This window comes from Heterocephalus glaber, unplaced genomic scaffold, assembly GCF_053883595.1.
Source record: "Heterocephalus glaber isolate CG9 unplaced genomic scaffold, H.glaber_assembly_v1.0 deba00001111, whole genome shotgun sequence".
Lineage (NCBI taxonomy): Eukaryota > Metazoa > Chordata > Mammalia > Rodentia > Bathyergidae > Heterocephalus > Heterocephalus glaber.
Genome location: NW_028258194.1, coordinates 931,517 through 948,619, shown reverse-complemented (window position 1 = coordinate 948,619; position 17,103 = coordinate 931,517). Strand labels below are relative to the sequence as shown.

The following is a 17,103-nucleotide window of genomic DNA, read 5'->3' as shown; positions in this document are numbered from 1 at the left end:
TTCCAAAGATGGAGGTACTGGTGGTTGCACAACAGTGTGAATGCACTTAATGCCACTAAACTGTACACTTAAAAATGGAAATTTTATGTATATGAAAGGTGTATATATGCCATATGTATATATGCCGCCCCTAAGTCTGCCGCTTTGGCATAAGGATTTTTTTTTTGTACCAGGGATCGAACTCAGAACCTCGTGCTTGCCAGACAGACATGGTGCCACTGAGCTACATCCCTACCCCAGCATAAGGATTATTTTAAGCTAAAGGCACTTGCAAACCAGCAGGCACAAGAAGGGCATTCTGATCTTTTCTGACCTCTCCTTGTCTCCCTGAAACAGCAGATATAGTTGTCATGTGAAAGATGCCCTCCTTACCAGAGGGAAAAAACTATTGTCTTCAAAGATGGGGAGTCGGGCTGGGGATTTAGCTCCATGGTTCCGCTGCCTGCCTTGTAAGCACAAGGTCCCGAGTTTGATCCTTGGTCCCCCTCCCCCCCCAAAAGATGGGAATCCAGGCTGGGTGGGTTCTGTACAGACCATGTTAAAACACAGCTTATTTTCCTTCAGTCTCCTCATATATTTTACTTTTCCACAAATGCCTTTTTCCTCAAGCTAGTATTAAGGTCTTAGATTTTGCTGTCTTTTTCTTCCATCTCTTCCTCCTTCCCCTTTGCTACTTTCACGCTGGAAAGTGAACCAGGAGCCTCAGACATGCTAACCAAGCCCCCGACCTACCTCGAGCTATCCTAAGCCCTTTTATTTCTTTAAAAATTTTATTTTGGGCCTGGGATTTAGCTCAGTGGTTTTGCCGCCTGGTGCACAAGTGCAAGGACCTGAGTTCGAGTCCTAGTACCAAAAAAAATTTATTTTGAGACAGAGTTCAGGCTAGCCTTGAACTTGTGCCCTCCTGCCTCTGGTTCCCAAGCACTGCGTTCAGACAAAAGTGCCTTGGTGCCAGCTGGCCTGCATGTCTAAGGGCAGTGTCTTGGGGCTGACTAAAACCAAGGACTCTCACAGCACCCTCAAGGCTGTATGCGTAACATTTCCTTCCCAGGGGAGATGGCCAGGATCTCTGCAGAAGGGCAGCAGCCAAGGTCATTTCAGCACACACCTGCATTCCGCTCTCACCACTTTTAACCCTTTCCCTGACAGAGAGAAACAGGCCTGAGGGAAGAGGGAAACCTAATTCAGTGCAAGTGGTGACGTCACAGCCCTGATGCTTAGCCGGGCTAGGCGCCACCGTGGAGCTGCCAGAGGGCTGGGCTCCTGCCCAGAGGCCCCAGGGAAGAACCTGCACCCTCAGCCTCGTCATGAGCTTGAACAGCCCAGCTCCTGTGGCTGTAGGACTGAGGTACCCACTTGCTCACCAGGGCCTGGAGTCCTCACCACGTGGCCCTTCGCCTTCACCTTCAAAGCCAGCAGAGGTACTTGGAGCCTTTCACAGGCTGGGAAACTGACATCCTCTTTGGTTACCAGCCAGAGAAAACTTGGGCTTTAGGGGGTTCTTGTGGTTTGTCTGGAGCACTGATCACCCTGTCTTGTCATTAATCACAGCAGTGAAATCCACCCCAGTGCCAGTCCTGGAGATGCAGGGGACAGCGCCTGGGGCCGTGCTGCATTGTGCATACCACAGGCCCAGGACAGGTTGGCAACGGTAGGTCTGCATTGATGCTGCCTTCTGGACAGCAGTGGAAATGCAGTTCCTGGGATGTGAGCATGAAGGAGGCCAGAACAGGCAAGGAGCCACGCTCTGGTTTATGAGTTGGCTTTGTGGACTCAGGCCTTGGTTGAGTGTGGTAATGGATGTGTGGGGGCATCATTCTACATGGCTGAGTGTGTGTGTGTGTGTGTGTGTGTGTGTGTGTGTGTTGCTGGGGATGGAACTCAGAGGCTTGGGCATGCTCGTAAAGTACACTGAGTTCTAGCCCTATGTGAGCTTTACCCAGCAGCCTGAAGGATATCGATGAATGGAAGAACGGAAGGCATAGTGACCCACCTGGCCTTTTGGTTTGCAGAAGCACCAAGTCCTAAGGGATTGGAGGTGTGTCACAGTGGTAGAGCATTTGCTTTGTCTGTGGCAGGCCCTGGATTCAATCCCCAGGAAAGCAAAATGAAATAAAATAAAGCAAAACAAGTCCTCAATATTCCACAGCGGACTGTGTGTCCCTGAGGTCCTTTCCAAGAGCTAGACCAGCAGCACTGGCAGGTGAGAGGGAAGGGTCCATTCAGGCCTGGGCTGGCTCCCCTGCAAAAGGAAGAGGAAGGAAGAAGAGGCAGTGTTTCTGGGACCCTGAGACACACTGCTGTTGAGCAAGATCCAGCCGCATTGTGGCTCAGCAAGGACAGACCCTCTGCTCTCTCCACAGGCACCACCTTGTCTGTGCCTGTGGCCACTCTGGCAACAGGAGGGACATGTCCTTAAATCCCTTGAGTTAGGGACTAAGGATCCTGAGGCTCCAGCAGTGAGGTCTGTCAGGAGCCATTCTACGTGATTTTAGGGAAAAATCATTTCACATTAAATCATGATTAGGCCTAGTCTTCCTGCCCACAGGCCAGCTATGCCATGCTGAAACATAACTCCATTTTGCCTCTGGTCATCGCTGAGTCCTCAACATCCCGTGATGCTGTGATACTGAAGGGCAAGACTGCACCAGCTAAGACATCCTGGTTCCTTGAGAACCAAGTAAGAGAAAGGTTTCACCTGGGGAGGGACAAATTCCTTATCAGTTTACCTCATCCCACCCACTGTTATGAGAATGTCTTTGCTCATTTTACCTTCCTAATCAACAAGATCCCCATCACCGTGAGATCCTCATGGTCACAGGATTACCGCTACCCTCAAGCCATCTGATGCTTCCTCTGATTATAAGATCCTTGTCAGTTTAGGATTATCGCCACCCTCTGAGTCATCTGTTACTCCTTTTAAACCCAATAAATAATGGTGAGCTCAGGTGCTTTTGTCTTTGCTGCCCAGAGCAGCATTGACCAGGCCCAAGACACAGCTTCTTCCTAAGTCTCATTTCCTGTCTTCATTCTTTAATTCACCTGTGCTGTCATGGCTCACAAGAGACCAGGACTCACTGCAGGGTTTCTGGTCCCCTCCCCACTCCCTGTTCCTTATAGAGTTCTGAGCAGTGTAGCCACGTGAAGCTTCGTTGCTGCCACAGTCACCTCTGTCCCCAGACCAATGAATCGTGTCAGGGCACACAGCAGCAGGGCCCCGTGTGAGCTCCATGTGAGGACAGCTGCTTCACACTGCTGTCTTAGAAAGGTCATGTGGGCCCATTAAGCAGCTGTGTAAAAAGCTCTCCCTGTCTGTGACAAGAGATGCGTCAGAAAGATGTGATCATACACTGGTAGCCCTTGGGGAAGGAGCTCGGTAAAAGGAAGGAGTGTGAGTTTTCACGACCAAACTGTCCTCAGCTTTTACAACTGGACCACGTGCCTGGATTCTTCATAAATAAATAATTACATTTGAAAAATAAATCACAAGCTTTTATTATCCTCAACAACACAGACGGCCAAGCCTGAAGCCATGGGACTGAGCCACCCACCAGGAGGGTGCAGGCCAGGTCCACAATGCCACCTAGAGCCCCTGGTCCTGCTGCCCACAGAGGCTGCAAAGAGGTCACAGGTTTCTGGGACACTCAAGGAAGTCCCATTGGACGCCAGTGAGGCCTGGCACTGGGAAACCGCACAGTGTCCTTTGGGAGGCGGTGAGCATCCCCACAGACCCGATGTCCGCTGGCACAGCTGCTCTCCATGTGTCCCCTCTGTCCAGCCCTCAGTGCTGGGCTCTTGAGGTGCTCAACATGGCGTCCAGCTCATTCTGAGTCTGAACTCTCACTTGACTTGGAAGACTTCTGCTTCCGCTTTTTCTTCTTTTTCTTTTCCTTCTTCTTTTTCTTGTGCTTCTCCTTCTTCTTCTTCTTCTTGTGTTTCTCTCTGCTCTCTGAGGACCCGGAGCTGCTCCCGTCCTCCTCTGAGGTGGAGTCGGCCAGAAGCTGTTTCAGCTGCTGGATCCTAAGCGTGCAAGATCGGGCAGAGGACTCTGAGTTTTAGCTCAAGACAGTTTTCTCAAATAACTAAATGACTTAAAATAAGCACTGAGTGGGTGTGGTAATGACCTCACTCAACACAACACTTGTTCTCGCTGTCCTAATATTTCTGCATGTTCTCAAGAGCCCCTGCAACTGTGACTTCTAACAGAAGCACAGACTGAGGCCTGCACCGCCCAGTCTCAGGGTCATCTCCTTGCTAAAGAGCTGCAATTCCGAGCAACCATCTGAAAACAAGCCCTCATTCATTACATCCACTTAATCACACTGAAGAATAAATTTTAACAGAAAATTCCTATAACTCCAGCTCCTGGGAAGGAGCTGAGGCAGGAGGAACACTTGAACCCATGAGTTCCAGACAACCTGGGCAACATAGCTGACCTTGTCTCAAAAACATCAGGGCTGGGGATGTGGTTCAGTGGCAGAGAACTTGCCTAGCACATGAGGCCCTATCACCCCCACAAAAAAGTTCAGATCCTCAGTGATACTGGAGAAGATAAACTAATTCACCTGAAAGAGTACACTGTACACTGCAAGAAGATGCCAAATGGTGGTGCCCAGTGTGAACTCCAGGGGCACAAGCATGCCTGGCCACACACCCCGGACCCGAGCCAGTGGGAGGACACTGGCTGCCCATCCCTGCCCCAGTACCCATCCCCACACTGGCCTGCTCAACCATGGGCCCCACCTGACCCAGCACTGACAGCTCCAGTCGTGGTTCCAAACCATTCCCTTACATTCAAGTGGTGGTTCCGAATCCTGTAGTCTAAGACTAAGCAGGTTTTAACACCTTCAGCACCTCACCTCACGTCCTTCTCATGCCTTTTATTCTCTCGAATGATGTCGTACATGGGATCTTCATGTGCCTTTAGGGTCAGACAAGGGCATGCTTTGGTTAGGCTTCATGGACTGCTAGTTAAGTAAGAAATGCATGTCACAGGGTCGGGGATTTAGCTCAGTGGTTCTGCCACCTCCCTCGCAAGCCCAAGGACCCAAGTTTGATCCCCAGTACCAAAAAAAAAAGAAATACATGTCACCAAAACAAATGGGTCTTTTTTATTGCTTGATCTAACTTTCTGTTTAACATGTTCTACTAATTTTTTAAGAGTCCCATCAACTCATTAAGGCTACAAAAGGAATTTTCCAGCTAGACAAATACAAGGCATAATTAACTATTCTTCATGAGGAAATAACTGCATAAAACAGTGGCATGGCCCTGGAGTAAGACAGCAGTCAAGTTGAGAATTATTGAGGACATTCTCTCTGGTCCATGTGGAGAAAGGACCAAGAGATAATATCAAGTGAAGCAAATGATTTGCAATATGATACAGAAGACTGATTCATCCATACGTACATGTTACATATCCAAATAAGTATGAAAATACACACACTGCACTACCTGAGCCCATTCTGGTGAGGGAGGTGGAGTGGACTTGGTGGTGAAAATCCTACTGTGAGGTTCCTATTTTCTTTAATAAGACAAATGTGTTCTTATATCATTTAGGTGACTTAAAGTGGCTTTTCATGTAGGGGAAATGGCAAGCAAATTATCTCAAGTACCATTTTAAAAAGTACATGTTTCTTGTAGGAATTTTAGGCATTACTAAAATCGAACTTGGGTTCTTGTGCTTGTGGGGCAGCAGCGGAACCACTGAGCTAAATCCCCAGCCCTAAAAAATTTTTAAATTAGCATTTTTCCACCAAGGGATAATTATTATTAACATTTAGAATATGGTAGGGCATGGTGGTGCATGCCTGTAATCCAAGCACTCAGGAGGCTGAGGCAGGAGGATCACCATGATCATGGGCTATATAGTGAGCTCAAGGCCAGCCTGAACTGCATAGTGAGACCTTGTCTCAAAAAAACCAAAAAACAGGGCCAGGGATTTAGCTCAGTGGTTCCAGCACCTGCCTCGAAAGCGCAAGGTCCCAAGTTCGATCCCGGTACCACAAAAACCAAAAAAACCCAAAAAACAAAAACAAACTAAAAACCCACTTAGTATATTTCCCCTGGTCATCGTTCATACTTTATGAAAAATATAAATCTTATTATAGGGGGCCAGGGATTTAGCTCAGTAGTTTCGCCACCTGCTGCGCAAGCACAAGGACCCGAGTTCAATCCCCAGTACCAAAAAAAATCATATATGCACCATTTTTTTCCTGCATGAACATTTTCCCATAACATTATACATTCTTCTAAAACATAATTCCTAATGTCTAAAAACTTTGTAAATTACAGTATGTTATGCTAAAAGGTTGTTTCTCATATTACTTTATCTTTTCTTAATCCTATCAATATATACTTGGTTTGTTTGGTTTTTTTTGGAACCAGGGATTGAACTTGGGACCTTGCGCTTGTGAGGCATGCAGCAGCACCACTGAGTGAACTCCTGGCCCATCAATATATAATCGTTAACTGTTAACGTTAGGCCTCTAAGAGTTTTGTATATATGGCTTTATATCCACATGGCAAATTTTTAGTAGTTGGATCACCAGCTTAAAAAACGAGTATGTAGGACCAGGATTCAGCTCAGTGGTTCTGGTGCTGGCCTCACAAGCACAAGGTCCAGAGTTTGATCCCCGGAACCAAAAAAAAAAATGAATATGTTGGGCTGGGGATATAGCTCAGTGGTTCCACTGCGTGCCTCGCAAGTGCAAGGACCCGAGTTCGAACCCCAGTACCAAAAAAAAAAAAAAAAAAGAATATGTTCAAGTTTTTGAGATTTATCAACAATATATATTTAATACTATCTGTAAAAACTAACATTTCGCCTTCTTTCTGCTAGGTCCAGAATTTTTTTTCAGATTAAAATGAAAACACAAAACTTGAAAAGTCTTAAAAGTTTGAAGTCTATAGACTCGTTGTGACATATGCTGAAAGGCCGGTACAGTCACCAAGAAGCCCAGTCCACAAGGCATAAGCGGTCACTGAGTGGTGACCCTTACCATGTCCTCTGGGAGGGGACTTTGTCTGGCCTGCTGTCATCTCAACGGGAAACACGCACACTCCTGTAACACTGGGAGACGCTAGTCTTTGAGAAACAAAACCCCTGACTTTAATTATGAAACATGACTTATTAACAAATGGAGGTCGAATAGATCACAATGACTGCTTTAGAAAAAGAATCACTGGGGCTGGGGATTTAGCTCAGTGGTTTCGCCAAAAGTTCAATTTGCCATTTCCTGTTAGAGCTGTCACACAAGGGTCACAGAGGGGAAGTTAACATCACACAAGAATCTTCAGCAAATGCTGATTTCTTTTTGGTACCAGAGATCAAACTGAGGACCTTGTGCTTTTGAGGCAGGTGGTAGAACCACTGAGCTAAATCCCCGGCCCAATGCTGATTTTTTTCCCCCCAATCCTAGGTGTTGAACTCAGGACCTTTCGCTTGCTAGGCAGGCGCTGTGCTGCTGAGCTACATCCCCAGCCCTGGCCAAGAGTCTTTGGGATCAGGGAGAGTACTTGTAGGGTGCCTGCTCACCATCTCTGAGAAGTGTAAACTGATACTTTGGGTTTACTCACCACTCTGAACTGTTCTAGCTTTTGGTTGCCTTTGATAAAGAAAGGGCATTCTTTGTCACCTGTTCGGTGACCATACCGTTTGCAACGCCAACCTAAAAACAAAGAAAAAAAGAAACACTTCTATAAAATAAGTTTCACCTGAGAGGCCACTTCAGTAGATTAACATTTTTCTTCATTAGACAGCAACTATATAACCAAATGCAACCAGTGGACTGGTTCCCTAAGCATCCCTGACTACTGAAGTTTGAGGACTATTCCATCATCCCGTATGGATGAAGCGTCAGCGCAAAAGTATTGCAAAAGGTCAATTTTTTTTGTTTTTCCTGGTACTGGAAATCTATCAAACTCAGGATCTTGTGCTTGGCAGGCAGGCACGGTGCCACTGAGCTACATCTCTGGCCCATGTTCAATTTGTTTTTGTATGTCTCACTGTATTTTTTACCAAGGATCGAACTCAGGACCTCGAGCTTGCCAGGCAGGCGCTATGCTGCTGAGCTAAATCTCTGGACCTGTCTCAATTTTTTTTTTTTTTTGGGTACTCGGGATTGAACTTGGGACCTTGAGCTTGCGAGGCAGGTGGCAGAACCACTGAGCTAAATCCCCAGCCCTGTCTCACTGTATTTTTGAGAGTAAATCTTTTCCACTCATCAAGGGACTGATTCTCATTTATAAATCTGGGAACAAGAACAAGTAGCTTCTTCTTTCTTAGGTTGAATCAACGACTGTACAAATCCCTCACTTTCAAGTAAAGAAAACTACCAGTTCTCTTACAATGTTAAAGCCACCAGAATACCAGTGTTAAGTTTACCTGCAGAATAGGGAAACTGTCTGCCTGCAGAGGCTTATGATCAGGGTAACAAGGCTGGCCCCGACCAGGGAGCATGAGGGAGATGTAAACACGTCAAGGCCACATGGAGAAATGATGTCTCCAAGGGACACCAATGATATGGCGTCAAGCTCCGGGGAAAGGGACAAGGAACGAAGCCTTCCCACCTGTGTCCATCCTCCCAGTCCCATCTGGACATGGAGCAAATCAGAACAGTGAGCCAGGTGAGAGCTTGTGCTTGGGTACTGATCACCCTCAGGAAGCAGGAGAGGCTGCAGGTCAGATCAGCGAATGTGGTTTGTATTGGCAACTACAGAAAACTTGCACTGTGCTGAGAAACAGCTCGGCAGGGCAGCACATGCCTATAATCCCAGCTACTCAGGCAGGAGGAGCACAAGTTGAAGACCAGCCTGGGCAACTTAAAGGAACTCCGTCTCAAAATAAAATTAAAAATGGCCGGGGATAGAGCTGAGTGGTGAAGTGCTGGCCTAACATGTAAAGCCCTGGGTTCAATCCCCAGTAGTGCAAAAAAGGGAGAATTTTCCCTTTTTACTGGTGGGCAGATGCAGGAATTATTGAAAAGAAGAAGTGTGAGGAAGGACACAGTCCTATAAACCAGCGTCCGTCTCTGTGGTAAAGTGGAGTGGGTGTGAGGAGCTGTAACACTGGGTGCAGATGTCTAAGGGAAGCCGCCTGCTACAATGTCTAGCAAGGCCCACAGCAGTGATGGCGCCAGATGTAATCATACACTCCCACGGCCCACAGGAATACCAATAAATAACTGAATTTTAAAAGATGTAAAAAATAAATAAATAAAAAATAAAAGATGTACTGGGGGCTGAGTGGTTGCATGCTTGCCTGTGTGTGTGGCCCGGGGTTTGATTCCCCAGCACCGTGAAAAATAAAACAATAAAAAAAATTGTACTGGCCGGACAAGGTCCTGGGCTTGATCCCCAGGACCACAAAAGATAAATACTGGTGGTTTGTAGATGCATCGGAGTTTCAGAATCAGTTTTCTAGTTAATGCCCGAGTTCCTGAACTCAATGCAAGCGCGCTTGCGCGTGTGTGTTCCCATCTGGGAGGGACCTGGGTTCAATCAGGCCTCTATCATGTGGCAGGAGGAAGGAGCAGGAAAGGCTGTCTAGGATCCACAAACAAAGCTATCCCAACTTGGAACTCCACACATGTGACCACGTGAACACACTACTTGAAAGGAACGAGTCAGGGAGCCACAGCTTAAGCCTCATTAACTTCTGATAAGAATGAACCGTGAGGGCTGGGATGCAGCTCAGCAGGAGGACACTTGCTTAGCACATGACAGGCCCTGGGTTCAATCCCCAGCACTGGAAAAGAGAAATGTGAAATCGCACGTGAAATGCAATTAACTACATCTCAACACAAAACACTACTGGGGACTGAAGGCAGGGCCTTCACACCGAGCTGCATCCCTAGCTCCTTTTGTATTTTTTGAGACAGGGTCTTGCTAACTTCCCATGTTGCCCAAGCAGGCTTGGCTTAAATTTACCAGCCTTCCCAGATCACTGGGATTACAGGTCAAATTTTTTAAAAGAACAAAATTATAGATCTCTAGGTGATGGTAGGCACCCATCTGCTTTCATCTCCTTCCATGGATTCCATAAAAATGATGAGGATTCATTAAAAAATATATCAGAGCCCACCTCGCAAGTATAAGGTCCCGAGTTAGATCCCTGGTACCAAAAAAATAAATAAATAAAAATATACCAGAGCAGGGCATGGTGGTACACACCTATTATTCCAGCTACTAGGGAGGCTGAGGCAGGAGGATTCCAAGCTTGAAGTCAGTTTGGGCAATTTTGTAAGACCTCATCCTCAAAATAAAACATAAAAGGGCTGGGGGGGTGGCACGGTGGTGCATGCTTGGATTAGATTCCCAGGACTGCAAAAACTCAGTCCTCCTGCCTCTGCTACCCAAACAGCTGGGATTCCAGGTGTGCACCACCTCGCCCAGCCTAAAGGCCACTACAAAGGAAACTGCCAGAGGACGCATTCACCAGGAGAATGCACGGACCAGGAGGAGGGGCCAAGATCCAAGGACACAGCTGGTGGAACTGCAGGAAGACGGTGCCTCCATCCCTCAGGCTGCCCTCCAGAAGCCACCACCAGGCTTACTGTGCTGGATACCATTCCCAGTTCTGAGGTCAGGCTTCTGAGATCAGAGGGCCAGCAAGGCAGCAGTGGCATGGGCGAGGCATGGGTTTCTTCCTGGCTTGGGGAGAGGTTGGGGCTGACTGATAACAAGGGGGACAGTCTTTCTAGTGACTTTTTAAAGTTTTATTTTATTTATTTATTTTTTTGGTACCAGGGATCAAACTCGGGTCCTTGCGCTTGCGCAACAGGCGGTGAAACCACTGAGGGAAATCCTTGACCCCAGTGACTCTCTTTTTTAAAGGCCACCAGTCACATCATGACGGCCTCGTTCTTGTGACCTCACCCAGCCCCAATGACCCATTTTCAGATATCAGCACGTTAGAGATGAGGGCTTCAGGATACAAATCTGAGACCGGAAATTCACGCTGTAGTGGGTCCTAAGGACAGGTCCCTGGACAGCAAGCCAGGGGATGAAACTGACAGAACTCCTCAAGTGTCAGAATCGAAGGTCTTAAGATTCGAGGCTGGGAACAATTTGACGTTGAATTAAAAACCAATACATGGGGGGGGGCGAGGATTTAGCTCAGTGGTTTCACTGCCTGCTGCGCAAGCGCAAGGACCTGAGTTCGATCCCCGGTACCCAAAAAAACCAAACCAATACATGAAAAACAAAACAAAACTCAAAAATACTATATAACAAAAAAGAAGACAACCATTATTTTGGGATTGGGGATACTACGCCGGATGGAAGGAAAAGTACTGTTTTCTCGGACTTACCTCTGAATATAACACAGGAAACACCAAAGACTAGGGTATAACAACGGGAAAAACGAGACACGCTAAGGGAGCATGTGTCACGAGCAAGAGTGGCACTCTCATCTTCACTGCACAACGGCCGGAAACTGCCTGGCTGGCCTGGGTGTCGCAGTGCACGTCCACAGTGTCCCTGGGCCACACGTGCTCAGAGGTGGCTTTCCCAAGGCGAGGGACTGTGTGGCGGGCGCCGCATTCCTCAGAGGGTTCACCCAGCAAGGAGCTCACAGCCCAGGGTGCAGTGAGGAGGCGGGGAGCAGGGAGTGGGATCCCAGGCAGGGACCAGAAGGCTGCATTCCCGGCCCTTGCTCCCTGCTCCTTGTGCCCTGCTTCCTCGTTACACAGGGTGACCAGCTGTCCTCTGCCAGCCCTGCTACCACGTGGCTTCTAGCAAGAGCCGGCCAACTATGGGCCGGACCCACCAGAACTGTGACCCCAAATACATCTTTACGTCGCACACAGCAACAGTATTCTGTCTCAGGGACAGGAGGGTGACTAATGCAGAGACCCTTGTAACCTTGGCTACCTGGGGAGCTAAGGCAGGAGGATTCCAAGTGTATGGGTTCAATCTCCAGTACAACAAAAGAAAGACGGAAGGAGGAAGGGTGAGAGACATGGAGAGAGACAGAGAAAAGAAAAAAAAGGAGACCAAGTCTAAACCTAAAACAAAAACTCAAAGGATAAAAGGTTTTTTTTGGTACTGGGAACTAAACTCAAGACCTTCTCACTGAACTATGTCTCCGACTATTTTTTTTTTTTTTAATTTTGAGACAGGGTTTTACTACATTGCCTAAGCAAGACTTTAAGTTCTGATCCTCCTGCCTCAGCCTCCCAAATTCGTGTGCCACCATGCCTGGCTAAAAAGCTTCTTTTTCAAATTTAGCTTTCTGGCTCTTGCTTATGTTTTTGAAACTTTCACAATGAATTTCTGGAATCAGGCTTAATCCTGCTACGGACAGATTTAGCACACACAGAACCACCATGTGCCCCGCTGACATTTCTTGTTTTAGACAATCTCATGAGAAAAAGCGCTCCAAGTCAGCCTGGGACACGCCACATGCAGGGTTTGGTACTTTCCCACTTTCTTGGTATCAAGGGGAGGAATCCCACAGCAGCAGCTGGGACAGCCTGCCTTTGCCAGGGGCTGTCTCATAAGCGTCTGCGACACCTGTCGCACACTGTCCACTCCAACTGCCTCCTGAACCGGCCCCAGGCGGCTACACAGGACCCTGTGTGTGCACAGGACCCCATGTTACCCAGGGAGAGGCTCTGGTCTGTGAGCAGGCTCCTGAGGGGCCTGGTGACAGGAGGAAAGCAGCACTTACACCTCTGACAGGGGACCTAGAAGGCCAGGCTCAGGGACCTGGCCTCCTGTACCCATGGCATTCTCACCACGGGTGTGTCCTCCTCACAGGGCACCCTGAGGGGGTACCCTGGGCAGCCCGGTCGAGGACTGCAAGGGCGGACCCTGAATGGGCACAGGAGCCGGGAGTCTGAGTGGACAGGACCTCCTCCTCTAGCCATGGACACCAGGCCTCGGCTGTGACACAGACGTGCGCGGAGATCTCAGAAAGGAGCAAACGTGTCTGCAAGGTGTGCACGCAGCTGCTCTTTAACGGCACCCGGGGCCCTGCTGCACTCACACTGCATCACTTTGACCTCCTTCCCCAGTGGCATCCAGAGTCCTTTCGTGGGCGCGTGAGCCAGGAACTCCCGGGCATGTTCGTTGCCCGGCACATCTGGGATACAGTCTTCTGGCTTGCTCTCATCTTCCTGCAGGGAGGGAGAGCGTGTCAGCAACGCGGTGCCCAGCTTCACTCACCCTGCACTCACCCTGTCACACCAAGAACAGAGAGAGGCAGGAGAGGGCGACATCCGAAACACAGCTACTAGTAGAGCAGTTACTGGTGAAGCACATGTCTGTCCTCACAGGAGGGATCTATGAGCTCCACGTTCTCATGCACATGAGACTCCAGGGCCGGGCACGGTGCACACCTGTCATCTCAGCACTTTGGGAGACTGAGGCAGGAGGATTGCAAGTTTGAGGCCAGCCTGGCCAACTTAGCAACTTAGTGAGACCCTGTCTCAAAAATAAAAAGTAAAAAAGGACTGCGAGGGATGGGGATGTAGCTCAGCGGCACATCACCTGGCTGGCAAGCGGGAGGTCCCGAGTTTGATTCCTGGTACAAGAAAAAAAAAAAAGACTCGAAGATCTAAGGTCAAAGATCAAATCTGTGTGATGTAAGAACTACCACACACAGGTTTTCTGGAACAATGGAGCCGGCAACTTATGTTTCACTAGCTCACTGTGCCTTGAAGGTCACCTTCACGCAGTCATCACTGAGTAACTGCACTTACCGTTCAGGTGTTTCCCCCCACTTTCTGATTTTTTAAAAGTTCCTATGACGATTAAATTTATACTAGAAGAGCTAGCTGGGTATGGTGGCGCACACCTGTAATCTCTACACTCAGGACGCTGAGGCAGGAGGATTGCTGTTCGATTGAGGCCAGGTGTTCCTACATAGTAAATTCAAGGCCAACCTGAACTACATAGCAAGATCCTCTCTCAAAATAACTAAATAAATAAATTTGTACTAAAAGATGATTTTTATAATTTTTTTTCAGTACTAGGAATCGAACTCAGGACCTTGCACTTTCGAGGCAGGTGCTAAATCCAATGAGCTAAATCCCCAGCTAGAATTTTTTTTTGGGGTATGAGGGCTCGAACTCGGGACCTTGTGCTTTCGAGGCAGGCGGCGTAACCACTGAGCTAAATCTCCAGCCCTAGAATCTTTTATTATTGAAAGGTACCTACCTACCAGATGAGGCAGAATTTTTAGCTTTCCTGTGACCACTGATCCTCCCATCAGCAGCCTCTGGAATGGCAACAGCAAGGGTCACTGCCCAGAGGCTGCCATGGGATCCAGGCCCCTCAGAGGCCACTCTCTGGGCAGGGGACCCTCGAGACCTCAGTGTGGTGGCAGACAAAGAAAGGAGATGTGGTGCTCAGCACTGTAGGCCCACATGATGGGCACCGAGGCCCAGCATGGGCCAGCCCTCCCCAGGGCCTCTCTGGCGGCCACAGGCGGAACAGCAGGTCCACAACCCATGCACCCATCTCAGAGCAAGTCACTATGTCTGCAGCGCATAGGGAACAGCCAAGGGTCCCGGCTTCACACTAACCTTGATCAGCCCAGGAGGTGGCTTCTCATAACTGGAAAACAAACACAAACCAAAACTGTCAGCTGTGTTGGTAGGAACATAGTACAGTTCAAAGCATGAAGGGTAACTGCTAGGGTGGAATAAAAAGGATATTCTTATAACTTAAGACTGCTTTAGCATCTGTTAATAACACCGGCTGAGCACTCCCATCCCATGTAAACAAACTGATGGGATGTTCTCTCACGGCCTGCAGAGATCTAGAATTTAAATTCACTGAGTCAGGCACTCGGGCCGGAGATTTAGCTCAGTGGCGCCATGCCTGCCTTGCAAGCATAAGGTCCTGAGTTCCATCCCTAGTACCCCCCCCAAAAAAAGTCAGGTACAGTCCCAGCACAGTGACTTTAACCCAGGAGAAGGAAAAGCAACGAGTGCAGGGAGGTAAGGCAGGAATCCAGCTCCAGGACACCCCAGAGCTCTGTGTGAGGATCCACCCAGCCTCCTGTCCAAGACTCCACAGAGGCCAGGCTCCAGGGAAGGGGTGCCCTGTTGCACCGAAGCTGGGGGAGCCAGAGGAGAGGCCGGGGCAGGTGTCCCAGGACGGGGCCTGCTCCTGCTTGGACCTCCTCCATGCCCTCTGCCATTCTGGGCTCCATAATGTCCCCAAGGCTCATGTGTTCAGGGTGAGTCTCCTGGAGGGTGATGACAATCACTGGATCTGTCCACGGGGAGTGCAGGCTGACTGTGCTGGTGATGACTAAGGGTGTGTTCTCGTACCCAGCTCCTCCTGAGCAGCTTCTCTTCCTAGGCCTGTGCTATGCCATTTCTGCCCTGGAGCCAGCCAACCACAGACTAGCTGTGAGCCAAGATAAACCTCTTCTCTCCAGTTTTGTGTCAGGTGTTTGTCTCTGGGACCCAAGAGTGACTGAGACACCTTCCATGATGACACAAGGTGCCCCGTTCACAGGCCAGTGAGTTCCAGAAGCACCGCAGGACTCCCAGGGCCTGGGAACTGGACCCTGCAACTCAACCCTGTGCTCCTTTCTGCCACTCTGCTGAGACAGCCCAGAGAGGCTGCTAAATTTAATCTGTCTCGAGTTTTTAACACTTCTTTCCCTGGGTAGCAACCACCAGCACAGGCCAACAATGCACTTTCTGAATTAATAACCACAAGGAGTAAAGCGCTGTGCCAGAGCGCGGGCCAGGTAAGAGCTGCGGAGGTCCCAGGCCCAGCGTGGAATCCAAGAATAACTATTGGAGTAACGTGTTTGCCACTGGCGGGAAGAGAAGACAACAGGATACTTCACAGAGCCTGGCTATCGATTTGGTTAAAGGTACCATTCTGGGCCCAGCTTTCCCTAGATTTTCCCTACCACAAACACGGCTCATTTACTTGGTTTGACAGAGAAAGAGGCCGCTAAGGACGCGACTCAGGGGTAGAGCACTCAGGCCCTGGGTTCCACTGGTCGCACCCAAAGTGGGGGTCCTGGGTCCTGAGTTTTGACAGCACCCCACCCCGGCTGGGAGACACTAAGGGGCACATCCGCGCACGGTGCGCAAAGCATCCCAAGGAAAGCAGAGGCCCGACCAGCAGTGGCGAGGGCCCCCGGTGCGCGCCAAGTGACAGGGCCCGGGTCTGCAGTTTTAACCAGAGCTTCGGCGATGACTCATTTCCTCCTCTGGCTTGCTGGTGCTCGAACGCAGCACCCCAAACACTCCTGCGGGAGCCCCGCACCTCCCCGCCCCGGCCGGCACAGGGCTGTCCGGAGCAAGCACCTCGGAACCGCGGCGCTTCGCAAGAGAACCGGGCACGACGCAGGACGTGCTCGGGAAGGGCGCAGCGGCCCTGGCGCCGGGGTCGGGAGGCCGGAGGAGCGCGGCGCCCCGGAGAGGAGCGGGCGCGGTGCCCTCAGCCCCGCCCCCCGCCCCCGGGCTCCCGCGGGCCGCCGCGCTCACAAGTGCTCCAGGTGCCGCAGCTCGCGCAGCTGCTCCGCGTCCCGCCGCCGCCGCTTCTGCTCCCGGCGCCGCCGCAGCTCGTGCTCTGGCTCCCGCGGCCGCCGCGCCGCCCCCGAGCCCGCGCCGCCGGGCCCCGAGCCTGACGACATCGCGGCCCGCGCCCGCCGCGGCCCGAACAGCACCGCCTCCGCGCCTCGCGCACCCCGGCGGAAGGCGGAAGGGGGCGGGGCGGAAGGACCCGGGGGCGGGGCGGGGCGGGCCGGGAGAGGCGCGGCCTGAGGGAGCTTCCGGGCCGGGAAGGGCGGGGCCCGGCGCGGGGAGAGGGGTCCTGGCTGGCGGCCCGGCGGGGCCCGCGGGGCTTTCCGGGCCCGACGCATGGCGGACGTGGGGGGCGGGGCGGGGCGCGCGCCTGGGCAGAGTCGCTCACCTGCCGGGCCACGCCCGCCTCTGGGCCGCGGCCTCGGATCCGGCGGGTCACGTGGCGACCCCAAGCGCCCCGCTGCTCTGGGCGGACGGGTAGGAGGCTTCCGCTTCGGAATACCTGTGGGAGCCCGGTTCTCCTGAGCACGGGATTCAGAGCTAACCCGCAGTGTCGACTGCGTGGACCAAGGTTTGGGAATTGACTGCATCGTTCTCTCCC

The 17,103-nt window shown here is 50.6% G+C and overlaps 1 protein-coding gene across 1 annotated transcript; it reads right to left on the bottom strand.

Moving 5' to 3' along the window:
* Positions 1-3,470: 3,470 nt before the first annotated feature.
* Rp9 (RP9 pre-mRNA splicing factor) lies at positions 3,471-16,612 on the bottom strand. The gene is made up of 6 exons (XM_004872214.1): positions 16,464-16,612; positions 14,532-14,562; positions 12,992-13,121; positions 7,579-7,670; positions 4,860-4,921; positions 3,471-4,020 (listed from the first exon to the last, which is right to left on the bottom strand). The coding sequence occupies exons 1-6, from the start codon at positions 16,610-16,612 to the stop codon at positions 3,822-3,824; spliced, it is 663 nt and encodes a 220-aa protein (XP_004872271.1). The 3' UTR covers positions 3,471-3,821.
* Between the last annotated feature and the right edge of the window lie 491 nt (positions 16,613-17,103).